The sequence below is a fragment of the Mesoplodon bidens genome, assembly GCF_964165515.1.
Source record: "Mesoplodon bidens genome assembly, chromosome: 8".
NCBI lineage: Eukaryota > Metazoa > Chordata > Mammalia > Artiodactyla > Ziphiidae > Mesoplodon > Mesoplodon bidens.
The window spans coordinates 106,513,802-106,531,715 of NC_138165.1; the positions used below are offsets into that span (position 1 = coordinate 106,513,802).

The window sequence follows — 17,914 nt, forward strand, 5'->3', positions numbered from 1 at the left end:
GATGAAGGAGAAAAACCTGCAACCAAGATTACTCTACCCAGCAAGGATCTCATTCAGATTTGATGGAGAAATTAAAACGTTTACAGACAAGCAAAAGCTGAGAGAGTTCAGCACCACCAAACCAGCTTTACAACAAATGCTAAAGGAACTTCTCTAGGCAAGAAACACAAGAGAAGGAAAAGACCTACAATAACGAACCCAAAACAATTAAGAAAATGGGAATAGGAACATACATATCGATAATTACCTTAAATGTAAATGGACTAAATGCTCCCACCAAAAGACACAGATTGGCTGAATGGATACAAAAACAAGACCCATATATATGCTGTCTACAAGAGACCCACTTCAGACCTAGAGACACATACAGACTGAAAGTAAGGGGATGGAAAAAGATATTCCATGCAAATGGAAACCAAAAGAAAGCTGGAGTAGCAATTCTCATATCAGACAAAATAGACTTTAAAGACTACTAGAAGAGACAAAGAAGGACACTACATAATGATCAAGGGATCGATCCAAGAAGAAGATATAACAATTGTAAATATTTATGCACCCAACATAGGAGCACCTCAATACATAAGGCAAATACTAACAGCCATAAAAGGAGAAATCGACAGTAACACAATCATAGTAGGGGACTTTAACACCCCACTTTCACCAATGGACAGATCTTCCAAAATGAAAATAAATAAGGAAACACAAGCTTTAAATGATACATTAAACAAGATGGACTTAATTGATATTTATAGGACATTCCATCCAAAAACAACAGAATACACATTTTTCTCAAGTGCTCATGGAACATTCTCCAGGATAGATCATATCTTGGGTCACAAATCAAGCCTTGGTAAATTTAAGAAAATTGAAATTGTATCAAGTGTCTTTTCTGACCACAATGCTATGAGACTAGATATCAATTACAGGAAAAGAGCTGTAAAAAATACAAACACATGGAGGCTAAATAATACACTACTTAATAACGAAGTGATCACTGAAGAAATCAAAGAGGAAATTAAAAAATACCTAGAAACAAATGACAATGGAGGCACGACGACCCAAAACCTATGGGATGCAGCAAAAGCAGTTCTAAGAGGGAAGTTTATAGCAATACAATCCCACCTTAAGAAACAGGAAACATCTCGAATAAACAACCTAACCTTGCACCTAAAGCAATTAGAGAAAGAAGAACAAAAACACCCCAAAGTTAGCAGAAGGAAAGAAATCATAAAAATCAGATCAGAAATAAATGAAAAAGAAATGAAGGAAACGATAGCAAAGATCAATAAAACTAAAAGCTGGTTCTTTGAGAAGATAAACAAAATTGATAAACCATTAGCCAGACTCATCAAGAAAAGAAGGGAGAAGACTCAAATCAATAGAATTAGAAATGAAAAAGGAGAAGTAACAACTGACACTGCAGAAATACAAAAGATCATGAGAGATTACTACAAGCAACTCTATGCCAATAAAATGGACAACCTGGAAGAGATGGACAAATTCTTAGAAATGCACAACCTGCCAAGACTGACTCAGGAAGAAATAGAAAATATGAATAGACCAATCACAAGCACTGAAATTGAAACTGTGATTAAAAATCTTCCATCAAACAAAAGCCCAGGACCAGATGGCTTCACAGGCGAATTCTATCAAACATTTAGAGAAGAGCTAACACCCATACTTCTCAAACTCTTCCAAACAATATCAGAGGAAGGAACACTCCCAAACTCATTCTACGAGGCCACCATCACCTTGATACCAAAACCAGGCAAGGATGTCACAAAGAAAGAAAACTACAGGCCAATATCACTGATGAACATAGATGCAAAAATCCTCAACAAAATACTAGCAAACAGAATCCAACAGCACATTAAAAGGATCATACACCATGATCAAGTGGGGTTTATTCCAGGAATGCAAGCATTCTTCAATATACGCAAATCAATCAATGTGATACACCATATTAACAAGTTGAAGGAGAAAAACCATATGATCATCTCAATAGATGCAGAGAAAGCTTTCGACAAAATTCAACACCCATTTATGATAAAAACCCTGCAGAAAGTAGGCATAGAGGGAACTTTCCTCAACATAATAAAGGCCATATATGACAAACCCACAGCCAACATTGTCCTCAATGGTGAAAAACTGAAACCATTTCCACTAAGATCAGGAACAAGACAAGGCTGCCCACTCTCACCACTCTTATTCAACATAGTTTTGGAAGTTTTAGCCACAGCAATCAGAGAAGAAAAGGAAATAAAAGGAATCCAAATTGGAAAAGAAGAAGTAAAGCTGTCACTGTTTGCAGATGACATGATACTATACATAGAGAATCCTAAAGATGCTACCGAAAAACTACTAGAACTAATCAATGAATTTGGTAAAGTAGCAGGATACAAAATTAATGTACAGAAATCTCTGGCATTCCTGTACACTAATGATGAAAAATCTGAAAATGAAATCAAGAAAACACTCCCATTTACCATTGCAACAAAAAGAATAAAATATCTAGGAATAAACCTACCTAAGGAGACAAAAGAACTGTATGCAGAAAATTATAAGACACTGATGAAAGAAATTAAAGATGATACAAATAGATGGAGAGATATACCATGCTCCTGGATTGGAAGAATCAATATTGTGAAAATGACTCTACTACCCAAAGCAATCTACAGATTCAATGCAATCCCTATCAAACTACCACTGGCATTTTTCACAGAACTAGAACAAAAAATTTCAAAATTTGTTTGGAAAAACAAAAGACCCCGAATAGCCAAAGCAATCTTGAGAACGAAAAACGGAGCTGGAGGAATCAGGCTCCCTGACTTCAGACTATACTACAAAGCTACAGTAATCAAGACAGTGTGGTACTGGCATAAAAACAGAAAGATAGATCAGTGGATCAGGATAGAAAGCTCAGAGATAAACCCACGCACATATGGCCAACTTATCTTTGATAAAGGCGGCAGGAATGTACAGTGGAGAAAGGACAGCCTCTTCAATAAGTGGTGCTGGGAAAACTGGACAGGGACATGTAAAAGTTTGAGATTAGATCATTCCCTAACACCATACACAAAAATAAGCTCAAAATGGATTAAAGACTTAAATGTAAGGCCAGAAACTATCAAACTCTTAGAGGAAAACATAGGTAGAACACTCTAGGACATAAATCACAGCAAGATCCTTTTGGACCCACCTCCTAGAGAAATGGAAATAAAAACAAAGATAAACAAATGGGACCTAATGAAACTTCAAAGCTTTTGCACAGCAAAGGAAACCATAAACGAGACCAAAAGACAACCCTCAGAATGGGAGAAAATATTTGCAAATGAAGCAACTGACAAAGGATTAATCTCCAAAATTTATAAACAGCTCATGCAGCTCAATAGCATAAAAACAAACAACCCAATCCAAAAATGGGCAGAAGACTTAAATAGGCATTTCTCCAAAGAAGATATACAGACTGCCAACAAACACATGAAAGAATGCTCAACATCATTAATCATTAGAGAAATGCAAATCAAAACTACAATGAGATATCATCTCACACCAGTCAGAATGGCCATCATCAAGAAATCTAGAAACAATAAATGCTGGAGAGGGTGTGGAAAAAAGGGAACACTCTTGCACTGCTGGTGGGAATGTGAATTGGTACAGCCACTATGGAGAACAGTATGGAGGTTCCTTAAAAAACTAAAAATAGAACTACCATATGACCCAGCAATCCCACTACTAGGCATATACCCTGAGAAAACCATAATTCCAAAAGAGACATGTACCAAAATGTTCATTGCAGCTCTATTCACAATAGCCCGGAGCTGGAAACAACCTAAGTGTCCATCATCGGATGAATGGATAAAGAAGATGTGGCACATATATACAATGGAATATTACTCAGCCATAAAAGGAAACGAAACTGAGCTATTTGTAATGAGGTGGATAGACCTAGAGTCTGTCATACAGAGTGAAGTAAGTCAGAAAGAGAAAGACAAATACCGTATGCTAACACATATATACGGAATTAAAAAAAAAAAAAAAAGTCATGAAGGACCTAGGGGCAAAACGGGAATAAAGACACAGACCTACTTGAGAATGGACTTGAGGATATGGGGAGGGGGAAGGGTAAGCTGTGACAAAGCGAGAGAGAGGCATGGACATATATACACCACCAAACGTAAGGTAGATAGATAGTGGGAAGCAGCCGCAGAGCACAGGGAGATCAGCTCGGTGCTTTGTGACCGCCTGGAGGGGTGGGATGGGGAGGGTGGGAGGGAGGGAGATGCATGAGGGAAGGGATGTGGGAACAGATGTATATGTATGACTGATTCACTTTGTTATAAAGCAGAAACTAATTAAAAAATTAAAAAAAAAAAAGATTGCTTTCTGTCATCCCAATAAGCTCCGCTCAGAGGATGACTGCTGCGCGGTGAGCCACCCCCAGGGATGGATGGAGTCAGCCCTGCACCGACCTGCCCTGAGGCTGCTTCTAGAGTCACTGCACAACCGGAAGGGCCTTCACCACTGCACTCATGACCCCTCACCCAACACAAGGGAAACTGAGTCCACATGGGCAGCTGTGCTGAGCTGGGTCAAGTCCTCACCTCAGCAGCATCACAGTCAGCGGACCCTCAACTTGGCTGCAAGTACAGGGCCTGGTAGGCAATGAAATGGCCAGCATCTACGCTGTATGCTCGGTTTCCTAACAGAACCTGTTGAGAGGGGATGCTGAGTGTAGTATGGACACCCGGAGCTCCAGAGGACCCGGCAACCAAGACGCGCCCATCAGCTGACATGAGCAGTGTGACCCTGCACAGGCCACGTGACTCCCCTGAGCTCCCTGTCTGTAGAAGGCGCTGTCACTGTCCTCTGTCCAGCCTCACTGCAGTGAGGATGTTCTCAGGTGCTCTCTGGAAAAGCCTTCTGGGAACCAGTGGGTGACACACAGGTCGCAGCCGTGCCCTGCAGGGCCACCCCGTGGCTCTGGGTTCCTTGGCTGTCTGAACTTCGTGGGCCCTAAGGGCCGGGACTCTGTCCTTGGTATGCCCTTGGCTTGCACTCCCTCTGACTGCCTGGTCTCCCTCGGTCCTCCCCAAAGATGCGAGGAGTCCTGTAGCCCCGGGTAACAGTGATATCACCACCATGAGGCCAGTAGGAATCCATCAGACGGAGGGGTCTCTGGTGGCCTCACGGCCTGTCATCCACAACCCTGCCGGGAGGGTGGGTGGTCCCCAGCTGGGACACACACTGGGCATCAGGCCCCGGGCCAGCAGCTGAGGCCCCCAGGCTTCCCAGCTTCCAGCTCAGAACTAGTCTCGAGGCCAGGAACCCCATGTCCTATCCCAGGGGCCCACCTTCCCCCACATGCCCGACCCCACTGGCCCCCTCCGCAACTTGGCCCCAGGGGTACCTGGGCTTCGCTGCACTTCCTGCTGGAGTCTCACACTACAGGTCCCCCAACCCCAAGGCCTCCCCTAGGCTGGCAGGGAGACGGGAGGGATCAGTCCTGGGTGGAGCTGGGCAAAGCAGGGAGCCGGGGCGGGGACCAGAGGGCTGGGCCTGATGATTACAATTCCAGCCAGACCCCAGGCCAGAGGGAGGGGGTGAGGCACCGCATGCAGAAAGTCCCAGACCAGAAGGTGGGTGGCAGGTTGAGACAGGGAGCTAGACTGTCTTGCTGCCCTCACTGCCCTAAGGACATGGTATGTATGTGCCCAGCCCAGGGGGAAAGAGGCTTCAGGAGGAAACCAAGGAAGATCCATAAACACAGCACCTCTCAGGAGCCCTGAACACAAGGGCCCTACCGCACCCCCCACAGGCAGCTCTGAGCAGGGCTCTGCGCCCTGGACTGATTAGCGCAGCCTCTACCATCTTTCCCCGAGGAAGAGCCGCCCCTGCCCCGGGGACCTCGGCTCCCGCTGGCTCCCGTGGTGTCCTTCCTCGCTCCTGCCTCTTCTCTGCGGAGCCCCACCCTCCGCTGTGGCCCGATCCGTGTAGCAGGTGCGTTTTCTGTCCCCACTCCCTCAGGTTGGTGCATCCAAGGCTCAGATAACAAGAACTTTTTAAACATCACTCAAGGCTGAGAGGCAGACAGACATTATCTTAGCGTAAAGACAGGAGCTGGACCAGCAAGAGGTTCACCCCTGCAGCAGGAGATGGGGACAGGCCACACCTAACGGGCAGTGCTCAGGGAGTGGCGGATTTCTCTAGGCCACCCTTGAAGTAAGAGAAACAGACCGGAGCAGGTAGAGCCGGCAGCCTCAGCCCTGCAGACGCCTGGGATCCCCCAGTGGGGCTCCTCCCTCCCACCCAAGATAGAGCGGCACTTCTCCTCCCCTCCCACCCTGGGCCATGCCTGCAGCCCCCTCGGCACCCTGCCCCCACCACTCCTCCCTTTCTCTCTTCCCAGGAGCTCCAGGCTGGAGGGGACGCCTGGAGGCCGCGCATCACCGGCCCCCTTTCTCCAAGAAGCTGAGCCAAGGCCTAGCCTGGGGCGATGACTGGCTAGGGGACACTGCAGAAACTCCCGCAGGGGTGGGGGGGGCACCACTCTGCACATTCAGGAGACGTGAAGTCCCAGCGTCACGCTGGGGTGTAGGTCACTAGGCTTGGTGTTCTGGCCCCCACGAGACTGGTCCAGGGACACCCTCAGGACCACGCAGGGGCCTCGGCAGGACTTTGGTGGAGGGCAGCGTGGGTGCTTGGTGGAAAGACAAGAGCTGGGGAGGTGGCACAGAGGCAGCCCAGCCGAGACCACCAGGAGGGGACAAAAAGGTCTTCTCTAGGGTCTCATTCTGTTAAGGGCCTGAGCCTCCCCCAGGGGTTCATCCAGTCCCACCTGCTCTGGGGGCCCCTGAGGAGGCGGAGGCAAGAGTAGAGCAGCTTTATTGACCTGACTTAGCAGCGAGAACACAGCGAAGGCGGGGCCTGTACAATCCAGCCTGGGCGGGGGTCTGGCTCCCGAGAGCCTAGTCTGGGGACCTTAGCGTCTCTCCCCCAGGCCCTCCTGGAGCCCAACTTCATCCTTGTTCTGGGTCCCTCCTGAAGTGAGGGACAGTGATTGGGTGCTGGGTCCTGGAGGGGCTGGGGAGGCGGATGGCACCTAGAGTGGACCAGAGCCGGGTCCATGCCTGCCCCAGCCGCCAGTGAGAGGCAGTTCGTGCAGGGAAGTAGGGGCGTGCAGGTGGGCAGCCAGGCTCACCACACAGAGCACTTGTGGGCAGGGTTCATGGGCGAGTCCTTGGGGCAATGGAAGGCCCGGCCGAACTCCTCGAACTGGGACACGCTGCCCAGCACCCTGGGGCAGGGGAGAGACCCACAGAGTGTGTGGCACAGGCCACCACACCCCAGATGTCCCTTCCCACCCCGACCCGCTCCCACCCCAGACACAAGGAGGGGATGAGGCCCAGGCAGGCAGGGGGGTGTACCTGTAGTGCTCAGGTGCGTGCTTGTCGGTCAGCACCTGCAGGTAGATGGACTGTGACCGCCGCTTGATGCACCAGTTCTGGGCCAGGAGGGGGGTGGAGGGGAGGAGTGGGGACATGAGGCCAGGCGTCCACTGACGAAGCCCTGCACACTAGGCCTCGATCCCCCACCAGAACCCACAGGGCTCTCGGAGGGGTGGCTGATGGGAGATGGGCTGGAGGCTGTGCCCCCCTCCCCCCCTCCCCTACTGGCCCCCGCCCGCACACCTGGGCAAAGGCGATAAAGAAGAGCTGATTGTGCGTGTACTTGAGCCGGTGCAGCGGGTGCTCGGGGCCGTGCTCACGCACCCACTTCTGATAGGCCTGGGGGCGCAGAGCATGGAGCTGCGGTGCCCACAACGGGGCCACCTGGCACCCTCCACTCAGTCAGCTCTGCGCACCACCCACCCTGCTGAACCCCCCGGACCCCTCCCTTCTTCCCTCCCCAGAAGGCTAACCCCAGGCAGGTGCCACCCCCTCCAGGCAGCCCTCTTTGCTCTCCTGGAAGGCAGGGGTCCTAGGAGTCCCTCTTCCAGTGGACCCTGTGCCCAGAGCTCAACAGGATGGGGAGGGAGGGATGGCTAGCCCAGTGCTCAGTGCCGCCCCCCACTCCTCCCTCGGGGATCGAGGGCCAGGCAGGGGCAGCTCACATGGTAGGCGAGCTTGAGGCCGCCCATGTCCGCAATGTTCTCTCCAAGTGTGTGCTTCCCATTCACCTGGCGAGAGGGGAAGAGTTGGAGGCCGCCCAGGGCCCTCTGGCCTCCTTCGGGCCTCGCCTCCCTGGGCCCTGCCTCCACCCACCTGCCCTTTCCCAGGGGGTTTGGGTAGGACTCCCCCACTTTGTGCCCCACGTGCGTGTGAGTCTGTGCGAACTCATTCTCTCGCCCAAGTCAGTGTGCACGTAGACCCTGGCGGGTGTGCACGGAGCTTGGCACTGGGTTTGTTCAGGCACGTGAGCGTGCATGGAGGTGTGCACGCTCCTAGTCTGCACTGGCCAGGCCTGAGGGGCCCAGGGGGCAGCGAGGGGGCCTCACCCGCTGGTTGTAGACGGTGAAGTTGTCGTAGAGGTGGACGATGCACTCGGCCTTGCGCAGGAAGCGGCTGTGGGAGTCCTCGGTCCACCAGTGCAGCAGGTTGCCCGAGCGGTCATACTGGCCTCCTGTGGGCAGCGGGGAGGGGGGGCGGGCCGAGACTGGCCTTCACCGCAGAGCCCGGCTGGGCACCAAGGCCCTCCCCACCCACCAGCCAACAGGCACAGGGGAGCCGCGGGGCCTCCACTGGCCCTCACCACCCTGCCCGCCACTGCCTGTCCTCCGCCACCCCTCAGACCGCCCGCAGGCCTCACCCCAGTCATCGTAGCCATGGGTCAGCTCGTGCCCGATGATGGTGCCGATGCCCCCGTAGTTCAGAGACCTGGGCCCGTGGCAGCAGTGTCAGGCCGCAGCCTCACCCGCCCTCTGAGAGCCCCGCCGAGCTGCTGCCCAGGCCTCAGGAGGCCCTGGCCAGGCCACGAGGTAGCCCAGGGAGGCCAGTGACTGCACGGTCCCAGAACGCTTGTGCCTCAGCTTCCTCGTGGGGTATGTAAAAGGGGCCAGTGATACCTGTGCAGCTGCCTTTTAGGAAATAACATCTAACAGAGCAGGGCTGCGGGGAGGAGACAGGGTTGGAGGGAGACAGGAGGGAAACAGGCACCCCACGTGGGATTTGGCCTTTTTCCTCATCACTAGGATTGTTCCAGTTTCGCAACACCCAAAGAAGCCTCAAACCAGGTAAGGGGGACTCAGGACATTTAAAAGAATGAAAAAAAAAACCTACACCTTTTTCTAAATAACCAAAGATGAAGTGGGACTATGGGGACCCAGGGCTGCAGCTGTCATGACTGCAATGCCCAGCCCAGGCATGAGGCCATCTGAGCAGTCCCCACCCACCCCGCAGACCAGGCCACGGCCGTGGCTCTGGCTCATGCCAGGTTCCCTACTCACTGTGGAAAGTCAGGGTCGTACAGTGTAGGCTGCAGGATTCCAGCGGGGAACACTGCAGGGAGGGCACGGTCAGCGGGAGACCCTCCCCACCTCCAGGCCCTGCCCCTTGCCTGGACACACCCCTTACCCATCTGGTTCTTGTTGGGTAGGTAGTAGGCATTGAGCGCCTGTGGGGGTAGGAGCCACCTGTGGAGCGAGGCTGGGGTCACTGGGGGCACCCACACTCCCTCCCCTCCAACCCCCACCTCCCAGTCTCCTCCTCCTTAAAGGATGCCCTGGGGTCCCAGCCTACAGCTCTATCCTGGGGCTCCCCCGGGCTGATCCCACGCCCTGACGGCCCCCACTCGCACCCTGTGCAGGCCTGGTCCTCACTCCCCACCAGCATGTCTGTGAGGCATCAGCCTCCTGGCGTTGGTAAGGAACACTGTCCCCGTGGCACCCCATGGCACACCTGACCCCCCAGCTCCAGGCCAGGTACCCACGTGGACTTGTCCACCTCCTGCCGGATCTTCTTGACTGAGAGCTGGATGCTGAAACGGATGCTGTTCAAGATGTTCTTGAAGTAGGTCTTCTCATGGACCTCAAACTGCATGGGGGATGGCAGCTCTCAGTGGCAGGCCGGGGCAGGGCCAGGCCAGCGCCCAGCAGGTCCCACGCCCTCCCAGCGTCCGTCAGCTGAGGGCTGTGGCTCCTTCTCTGTGGTGGTGGTTGGTCTCCATGGGGGTCTTGGCCATGGGCCTGGAGAAGCCTGATGGGTCAGGCTGGGTAGGGCAGGGGCAGGCCCACCTCATACTCCTTGTCCACAGCCTCGGGTTTGAGCAGGAAGTCCGGGTAGCCCACCATCACCATCATGTACTGGAGCTGCAGGTGAGAGGGTGGTGAGTGGGCCAGGGCCTCAGGAGGTAGCCTTCCACCCCTCTAAGGGAGAAAGCTCCTGGGCCAGCATAGGGGTGGGGCTCAGGCAAAGGGGAAAGCAGGCTGGGTGATGCCAACTCCACAAGAGGCGTCTTTGTCTCTTTTGTTATCCCAGCACTTGGCACACAGTAGGCACTTAATATGTGATTGTGGAACCAACAAATGGGAAAAGGGTCCCACGTCACCTTGGCCCGAGCGGCCGCCTTGGTCTCAGCATCCATCCAGTCCAGCTCCTCCAGGCGCTGGCCCAAGATGTACTTGATGTCCTCTACCAGCTGCTGTACCTGCAGGGTCGGGGGTCAGGAATCAAGGGTCAACCCAGGAGGCCTTAGCTCTGAGCCCCCAGCACCTGGAGTAAGGGGTACCCCCTAATCATTCAGCACCACTTCCTAAGCCCAGGACTTGCTGCTCAGCATTCCTAAGGCCATCCCACTGAGCATGGCAGAGCAGGGAGGGCAGGAGCTTGGTGGGGAGAGGGTCCTGCAGCTGACAAACCAGGTAGGCTTCCTGGAGGAGGAAGCCTGGTGAGGAGTAGCCTGGAGGCTCAGAGAGGGCCGAGCCCTCAGCTGAGCCCGGTGCCCTTGGCTGCAGGGGGATGTGCAGGGCTCCCCATGCTCCTCATGCTTGGACCAAGGCCATGCAAGAACTTCATGCCCATCTCAGGACCCGCACCCCTACCCTCAAGGCCAGGGCAGCCTGACCTTGGCCTTGCTGGCAGCTGAGAAGTGCTCATGTACAAAGAGGGCACCGAGCGCCATGCCAAAGTGACGGTTGGCCTGGCCCAGGCAGACACGGGCCAGCTCCTGTGGCTTGTCGCTGCCCTCCATCTCCCGTGCCAGCTCGTGCAGGGCCTCTCGGAACGGTGGGGATAGGTGCTCACTCAGGACCACCACCACGCGCCACACCAGGTAGTTGTGTAGGATCCTGAGGGCCAGGTGAAGCAGCTGGGTGTCCCGACAGGCTCACGTGTGCGGGCGCCCCGGCCCCCAGCCCCCAGCCCCCAGCCTAGGGCGGGACCAAGCACCTGCACAGGACTGAGGGTCATTCCAGGTACTCCCAGCCCCAGTCAGGGAAGAGGGCTGGGCCCACACGCCGCAGACCCACCTCAGGCCACCGAGCAGAGCGCCTGAGGCTGACGGGGCACCGGCCAGCACTGGTTTCTGACTCGCCGTGGGGTGGGAGAATGACCACTTGGGGTGACTGCCTGCCTCAGAACTGGCCTCGAGAGGCCTCAGGTCCTTCCCAAGCGGGGCAGAGACCAGGGAGGCTTTCCTCAAGGTGGCCCCGGGGGGGCAGAGTTGCGGCCACAATTTCCCCTTCTGACTTCAGACTCACTCAAGCCTCACCATCCCCACATGAGGGAACCGCAGCTCGGGAAGCTCACAGCTCTGCCCAGGGTCCCACAGAGTAGGTGGGACAGCCAGGTCTGAACCTAGGGGTCTGGACTCCTTTTCCGGTGCTCCTTGCCTGCCTCCCCAGAGTGGGTGGATACCAGACAGAGGCGGAGGCAGAAATTCAAAGCTCTCCAAGCAGATAGGTCTGGGATGCTGGGGGGGGGTGCGGGCTGGGGGGCAGGCGGGCAGCAGGCGGGTGACGGGCAGCTGTACCTGCGGGGTGTGGAGCGGATGAGCTGGGACACCTGCTGCATATAGTCTGTAGCCAGAAGCACCAGCTCCTCATCCTCTGAGAAGTCCTCCTGGAAGATCTGGTCCAGTAGCCACTTCCACCGCAGCTGTGGGACCACGGATGGGGACAGTGGGGTGGGGGGGCAGGGACCACAGAAGACAGGGAGGGGGTCAGGTACAGGCAACAAGAGGACATGTGAGTCCATGGCCGTGGAAGGCCTTGCTCATCCCTGGGGAGGGGACAGCCCAGGAGTCCCAAGATCAGCGCCTCCCCGACCAGGGCTGGGTCACACTCACGTGGGGGGTGATCTTCTGCAGCTGCCCCAGTGTCACCTTGTTGTATATGGAGCTAACATCTCGCCGGAGGTCATCATACTCTGACACTGTGATCTGGGGATGGAGGGCGGAGTTGACCAAGCCCCGCCCAGTGCTCCCCGCCCTCAGCACACAGCAGTCGCCCTGCTCACGTTGGCCAGCTGCTGCTCCAGCTGCAGGATCTCCTGGGCCTTCTGCTCCACAGCCTCAGCACCCAAGAGGCTGAGCAGGCGCTCCATGAACACCCGGTACGCTGCCAGGATCTGCACCAGGAGGGGCACGGCAAGGATGCAGTCGGTGCCAGGCCCTGGTCCAGGCCGCCCGGAGCCCCAGGCCTTCCCTGAACCCCATCCCATGTTCCCACACCTTCTCACTCTCCTCATCCTGAGCTAAGTACAGGGTCCTCTCTGGCAGGGTGAGCCCATCCTGGTCAATCTGTGGAGAGAGAAGGGGGACAGAGATCAACTCTCCCGGCTCCTGCGAACAGACTGAATTCCCATCCAAAAGGGCGCACTGAGGACACGCCAGACATCCACTGTCACCAGCCCGGGGAGCATAAAGACAGTAGCCCCTCCCTCATTCCAGAGAAGCTGGTCTAGGCCCACACACCTGACTGGCCTAGCCTGGGGACAGAGGGGGGCGCCCCCCACCTTTCCTCCTGTAACCCTGTCCTTTCCCTACCTGTGAGGGGCGCACTGACACTTGGTCCCCCGCCCCGCAGGCATTCCAGCCCGCCCCAGCCCGACAGGCCTGTCACCACAGCCCATCAGTACACCCCTCCCTCCGAGCTCTCGCCGCCGCCAGAGGGCTGGGAAATTGCGGCTCCCGCGGCTCTGCTAAACACCGCAATTACTCGAGGGAAATTACTTGCGCCCTCCTCCCGCGCTCTGCCGGTGCGAGCTCCCTTCCATTCCTCTACCCTCCCCTCCCCTTCCGCACCCGTCTTCTGGGCGCATAGGGAGCGCGGGGCAGGCGTGCCAGGCCGAGGCACCCCTAGTTCCTAGCCGCTTGTGGGGTGCCCGGTGCGAGAGGGGGGGTGCACTCACACGGATGACGTAGCGCGAGGAATTCCTGTCGTCCAGACTGACGGTGAGCGAGAAGAGCGCGGCGGCGCTGTACACGCCCTGAGCCTTGTACAGCAGCCGGTTGAGGTCCCAGGGCGCCGCCGCCCCCGGGCGCTCCGCCGCGCCACCCAGGTCCCAGCCCCCGCAGTCCTCGATGACCTCGAGCATGGGCCGCGGGCCGAGCCGTTCGATTTCACGCATGTCCAGGCAGGAGCGGAAGAAAGCGCGCACCTTGCGCTGGGCTGCGCCGCCGGGCCCGCCCCCGGACCGCGCCAGCAAGCGCCGCAGGCGCTCCTCGTTCTGCTCGCCGATGGCCGCGATGGTGCCGTAGGTGAGCTTGTCGTCCGGGATGGCGTGGCGCCGCAGCCAGCCGCCGCACGCGAAGGAGTAGAAGTCCTGGCACGGGTCTATGCTGGCGTCCAGGTTGGAGGCCAAGAAGCGGGCGGCGCGCGCGAAGGCCTTTCGCTCCGGGCAGCCCTCGGAGCAGGTGGCGCCTCCCGCCGCTCCCGGGCCCAGGTACTTGAGAGCCAGCATGGCGGCCAGGATGGCACAGAGGCCCGCGGCGAACACCAGCCCCGACAGCAGGCACACCTCGCGCCGGTTCCAGCGCGGCAGCCCGGCCCGGGCCCCGGGGGCGCTGCGCCCCGCACTCAGCGGGAAGCCGGGGGGCAGCGAAGTTCCCCGCGCGCCTCCCCCACTGCACCGGCTCACGTACTTGACCTCCTGGAACTCGTCGTAGTGTGCTGTCATCGAATACGGGGCCTCCATGGCGCCGCGGACACCACCGCGCAGCCCTTGGCGATCTCCGCTACAGGATACTACCGGCCGCCAGGCTCCTACCGGGCCGGCGCATGGTCCCCCAGGGCCGCAGCTGCGGGAAAGGTAGATACAGGCTCAGAAGGGTACTGGGGCTCGACGGGGTCCACGAGCACGACGAGGAAGGGCACAGGCCTAGGTCCAAAGGCTGGAGGCCACCCCGAGTCCCCAACAACGAGTGGGCCTGGGGCCTGGCCTCCCTGCGCCACTCGGAGAATGAAGGAAGGGGACCGCTCAGAGTGTGGCCACCATCTACCACACTGCACAGTGGGGTCCTTTAACCTCCCCTCTCCCCGCATACATATGCCCGCCGCAGGTTTGGGAGGCCCGTAATAAAGCAGGGGAGCACCGAGCATGGGGCCTGGCACGTAGCAGGCCTTCAATGAAAGGCTGTTTCTCTTCTCTTTGCATTTCTTGTTCCGGACCTGCTACAGCCAAGGCCAGGTGGGGGGAGGGGAAAAGCGGAGGCAGGGGAAAGGAGGTGCGGTCAGTGCCGCTTCTATGCAGACCCTGAAGCCGCCTTCAGCTTTCCGCACTGGAACTAGACGCTCAAGAAAGCGACTAAAGAACCAAACTTTGTCCTCGCGGATGTCCGCAGAGCCCTCCCCAGCCCTGTCTTCTCTATTCAATGGCCAGAACGCCCACCAGTCCCGTTCCCAAGCGGCCCGCGCCGGCGCGCCATCCCGCCCAGGATCAGGGAGAAAGCCCCGACGGCCCTAAAGGACCCGGAACCGGTTTCGTCCCCCGTCCTCGCCCTGGGCCACTCCCGGCTTCAACAGGTTCTCCCCGGAACCCAAACTTGGGCGAAGTTTCATCCCCGGCGCAGAGCGAGCTGGCCCCGCGCGCCCCGAGCCCTGGGTGCGGAGCCTCCCGCGCCGCGCAGTCCGCGGAGCCAGAGAACCAAGCCCGGGAGTCGCAGCCGCAGCCTGAGCCGGAGCTGCGAGGACGCAGACAAAGCCTGGAGGCTCGGCGCGGCGGTGGCGGCGGAGGTGGTGGTTGATGTGGCCGCGGCGGCCGCGGGCTCGGGTGCCACTTACCCGGCAGGTGCGCGCCCGGGCGGAGCGGGAACAGAGCGGATCGAGCCCGAGCCGGGGCCGGGGCCGGAGCCGGAGCCGGGACAGAGCTGGGAGGGCGGCCGCTCTCTCCGTGCGCCCGCCGCCTCCTCTGCTGCCGTGCCTCGCTGCGCCGCCCGCCGGCCCCGAGGGAGGGGGCGCGCGGGCGGCTCCACCCTCCTCCGCCCGCCCCCCAGCGCTCCCTCCTTTCTGCCTCCATCCCGGCTACCTGTCAGCTCTGTGGCAGCTCGGGGGCGGGGAAGGAGGCTTCGGGAACACGCTCCCAAGGGTCTAGCACAGGCCCTGGGCTCCGGGGATTCCAGCCCCAAGAGGAGTGAGGGCCTCAGGTCCCCTCCGCTCCGGTGCTTCCACTCAGGGATGCCTACCAACCCGCCTGAAAGAGGCTCAAGCTGAAAATAAAGAAGCTAGTGGGCCAGCCCAGCCCACAGGACGGGAGCACCGTGCAGGGAGGACTCACTGAAAGGCTGTGGGGTGCGCTGAAATCGCGCCTGTACCGCCTGGCACAGCGCCTGGACCAGAGGGGTTTCAGTAAGGGGCTTTCCGGGTCCTCCCTTTTAGCTCCTGCCCATGCCCAGCCCTCCCCTGGGGACACGTCGGGGTGTTGATTGGCAGTGGTGGAGGAAGAGCCCCAGAGGCTGCTGCAAGAAGGGGGCCGCAGCGCTGAGACCGCGCACCTCCCCAGACCTTGACTGGCCTTGGTACCCACTGCTCTGAAAGCACCTGGGGTAGGCGGTGGAGTGGAGCCGGGGGACCAACTAGAGACCAACGAAAGAGCCCGCCTTGCAGGAGCCAGGGGGGACTATGAATTGATCCACCCACTCCTTTCTTCTGGTTCAACTTGCTTTCTTAATGTGGGAGCTCCCTCCCACGACTCCCAGCCCCTGGACACAAGGCCTGCTTCTGCCAGGCTCACTCACCGCTGTACCCACAGGGAACTTGGAGCTTCTTGGATGAAGGATACTATTTCTGTGACCCACGTTTTTTCCGTCCTGCCCTACCCATCTCTCTGCTTCCAGCATCCTTAGCAGGGGACCTCACAAAAACACCAGCACTCTCAGGCCTGACGGTTCCAGCTTGCAAGACTGACCTAAACAACCTTAGAGACAGCCCAAGACTGCTATGGAGCCCCATCTGATAAAAGCCACAACAAGGCAGGAAATAAAGGACCCAATACCCTGTCCCCTCCCTGAGGCTGCTCATCAGCCTGGCTACTGGCCACTGGCCCTGAGTGGCCACCTCTGCCCCCATCCTGCCTGTCCCTTTTCTGTCCAACTGTCCACCGCTGAGCTACCACTCTGGATACTCTGTGCCTCCATCTCCGGCCATCTCAGGGTCCTCCTTTGACCCATGAGTTCTTCTTGCGTCCAGTTAATTCTACCTAGGGGAGGTGGAATTATGTAAACTGTGGTGATTCCATAAAGGGGGAGGGGAGGGCAGGGCGGTGGCAAAGTGTCTCTTTGTGCTTTTAATCTGCATTTTTCCCTCAACGTTTTTGTCTCCAGGAGGATAATTTTCCAGCCTTTTCAGGTTCTGATTGGTATCACTTCTCCAGCAATGACAGCTTTTTATTTTCCCTGAAATGAATGCCGCGAAATTTCCAAGAAATATAAAAATGGATATTGTCTCAGGGAGCCGACTCTCTTCCGACAGAAAGGCACAAAGGCAAACATGCTTCCCCAGGGACTCTGCTGCTCCAGTCACTGAGGGGTGGGGCACCCAGGCCCTCAGCTCCTCCTCCATCCCCCCTCCCTCCCAGGGCAGCTGTAGGACCCCCCTCCTGGCCATCCCTCTCCCAGACTCTCAGCTGCCATTGATCTGTTCATCTGCCTCCCAGCTCCCCGGCCAGGCCACCCTGTCTGCCTGCCTGGCTCCATCTTGCGTCTCTGTACAGCACCTCATCCCTCACCGCAGCCCAGAGGCTCCCCCAGGCCTGAGCGCACCCACTAGGACCCACGGGACCTGACTGGGGGCTGGGCCCATGACCACTCAGTCCTAGTCCCGCTGCACCGCCCACCAATAAGGAGTGACCAGGCCCCGCCTCCTGGGCCCTTCTGTCCCTCCTCAGAAAGGAAAGCTGCGCGGAGGGCGCTAGGCATCTGGCCCCCAGCTTCCTCACTCTCCTTGTGAATCTCGCGGTGTCCCCTCTCGTTGTCAGAATGACTCCCCGACTGAGGAGCAGGAGAATGGCAGGACACGGCCAAGCCCTGAGGAGGCAGCTGGCTGCCTGGTTTGGGGCAGGGAGGGCAGGGGAGCACTGGCCGGAGCTGGCCGGAGAGAGAAAGGGGCGCAGCGCTAGGGGCAGAAGTGAGGGGAGCCTCTGCCTGTTCCCTTCCCAGATTCTAGCCCACCCTGCTGGGCGGGGCATCACGGGGCCTGGATTCTGGGGAAGGGGTCAGAGCAGTATGCCCCACTCTACAGGTACAGCAGTCCCCACGCTAATGACTCCCGTGTATTCAGCTTCCACCAAGTGAGATGCTAAGTGCTTGACCTCAGAGGAGGGCTGCTGACCTGAAGCCAGCCTGGAGCCCATCGTGATCAGACCCATTTCTGCACCTGTCTGGCCTGCATGTGTAGGGAAAGACTGGGCCTCTATTTGCCTGCGGCTCGAACCTGAACCCCCTAGCCCTGCCTCTGCTCTGGGAGATGCCCCCCTGTTCCATC

General features: G+C 57.3%; 1 protein-coding gene across 2 annotated transcripts; it reads right to left on the minus strand.

Moving 5' to 3' along the window:
* Nucleotides 1-7,197: 7,197 nt before the first annotated feature.
* On the minus strand, nt 7,198-14,132 carry ECEL1 (endothelin converting enzyme like 1; the record flags this gene model as incomplete). Of its 2 annotated transcripts, none has more annotated exons than XM_081242768.1 (17): nt 7,198-7,297; nt 7,428-7,504; nt 7,692-7,787; nt 8,114-8,179; nt 8,498-8,622; nt 8,809-8,876; nt 9,446-9,497; nt 9,573-9,631; nt 9,934-10,031; nt 10,232-10,306; nt 10,546-10,644; nt 11,062-11,284; nt 11,968-12,092; nt 12,283-12,375; nt 12,453-12,563; nt 12,667-12,735; nt 13,347-14,132. In XM_081242768.1, the coding sequence occupies 17 exons, from the start codon at nt 14,130-14,132 to the stop codon at nt 7,198-7,200; spliced, it is 2,322 nt and encodes a 773-aa protein (XP_081098894.1). The 2 variants fall into 2 exon arrangements, with proteins under 2 accessions (XP_081098894.1, XP_081098893.1); XM_081242767.1 differs by having other exon boundaries at nt 9,928-10,031.
* Between the last annotated feature and the right edge of the window lie 3,782 nt (nt 14,133-17,914).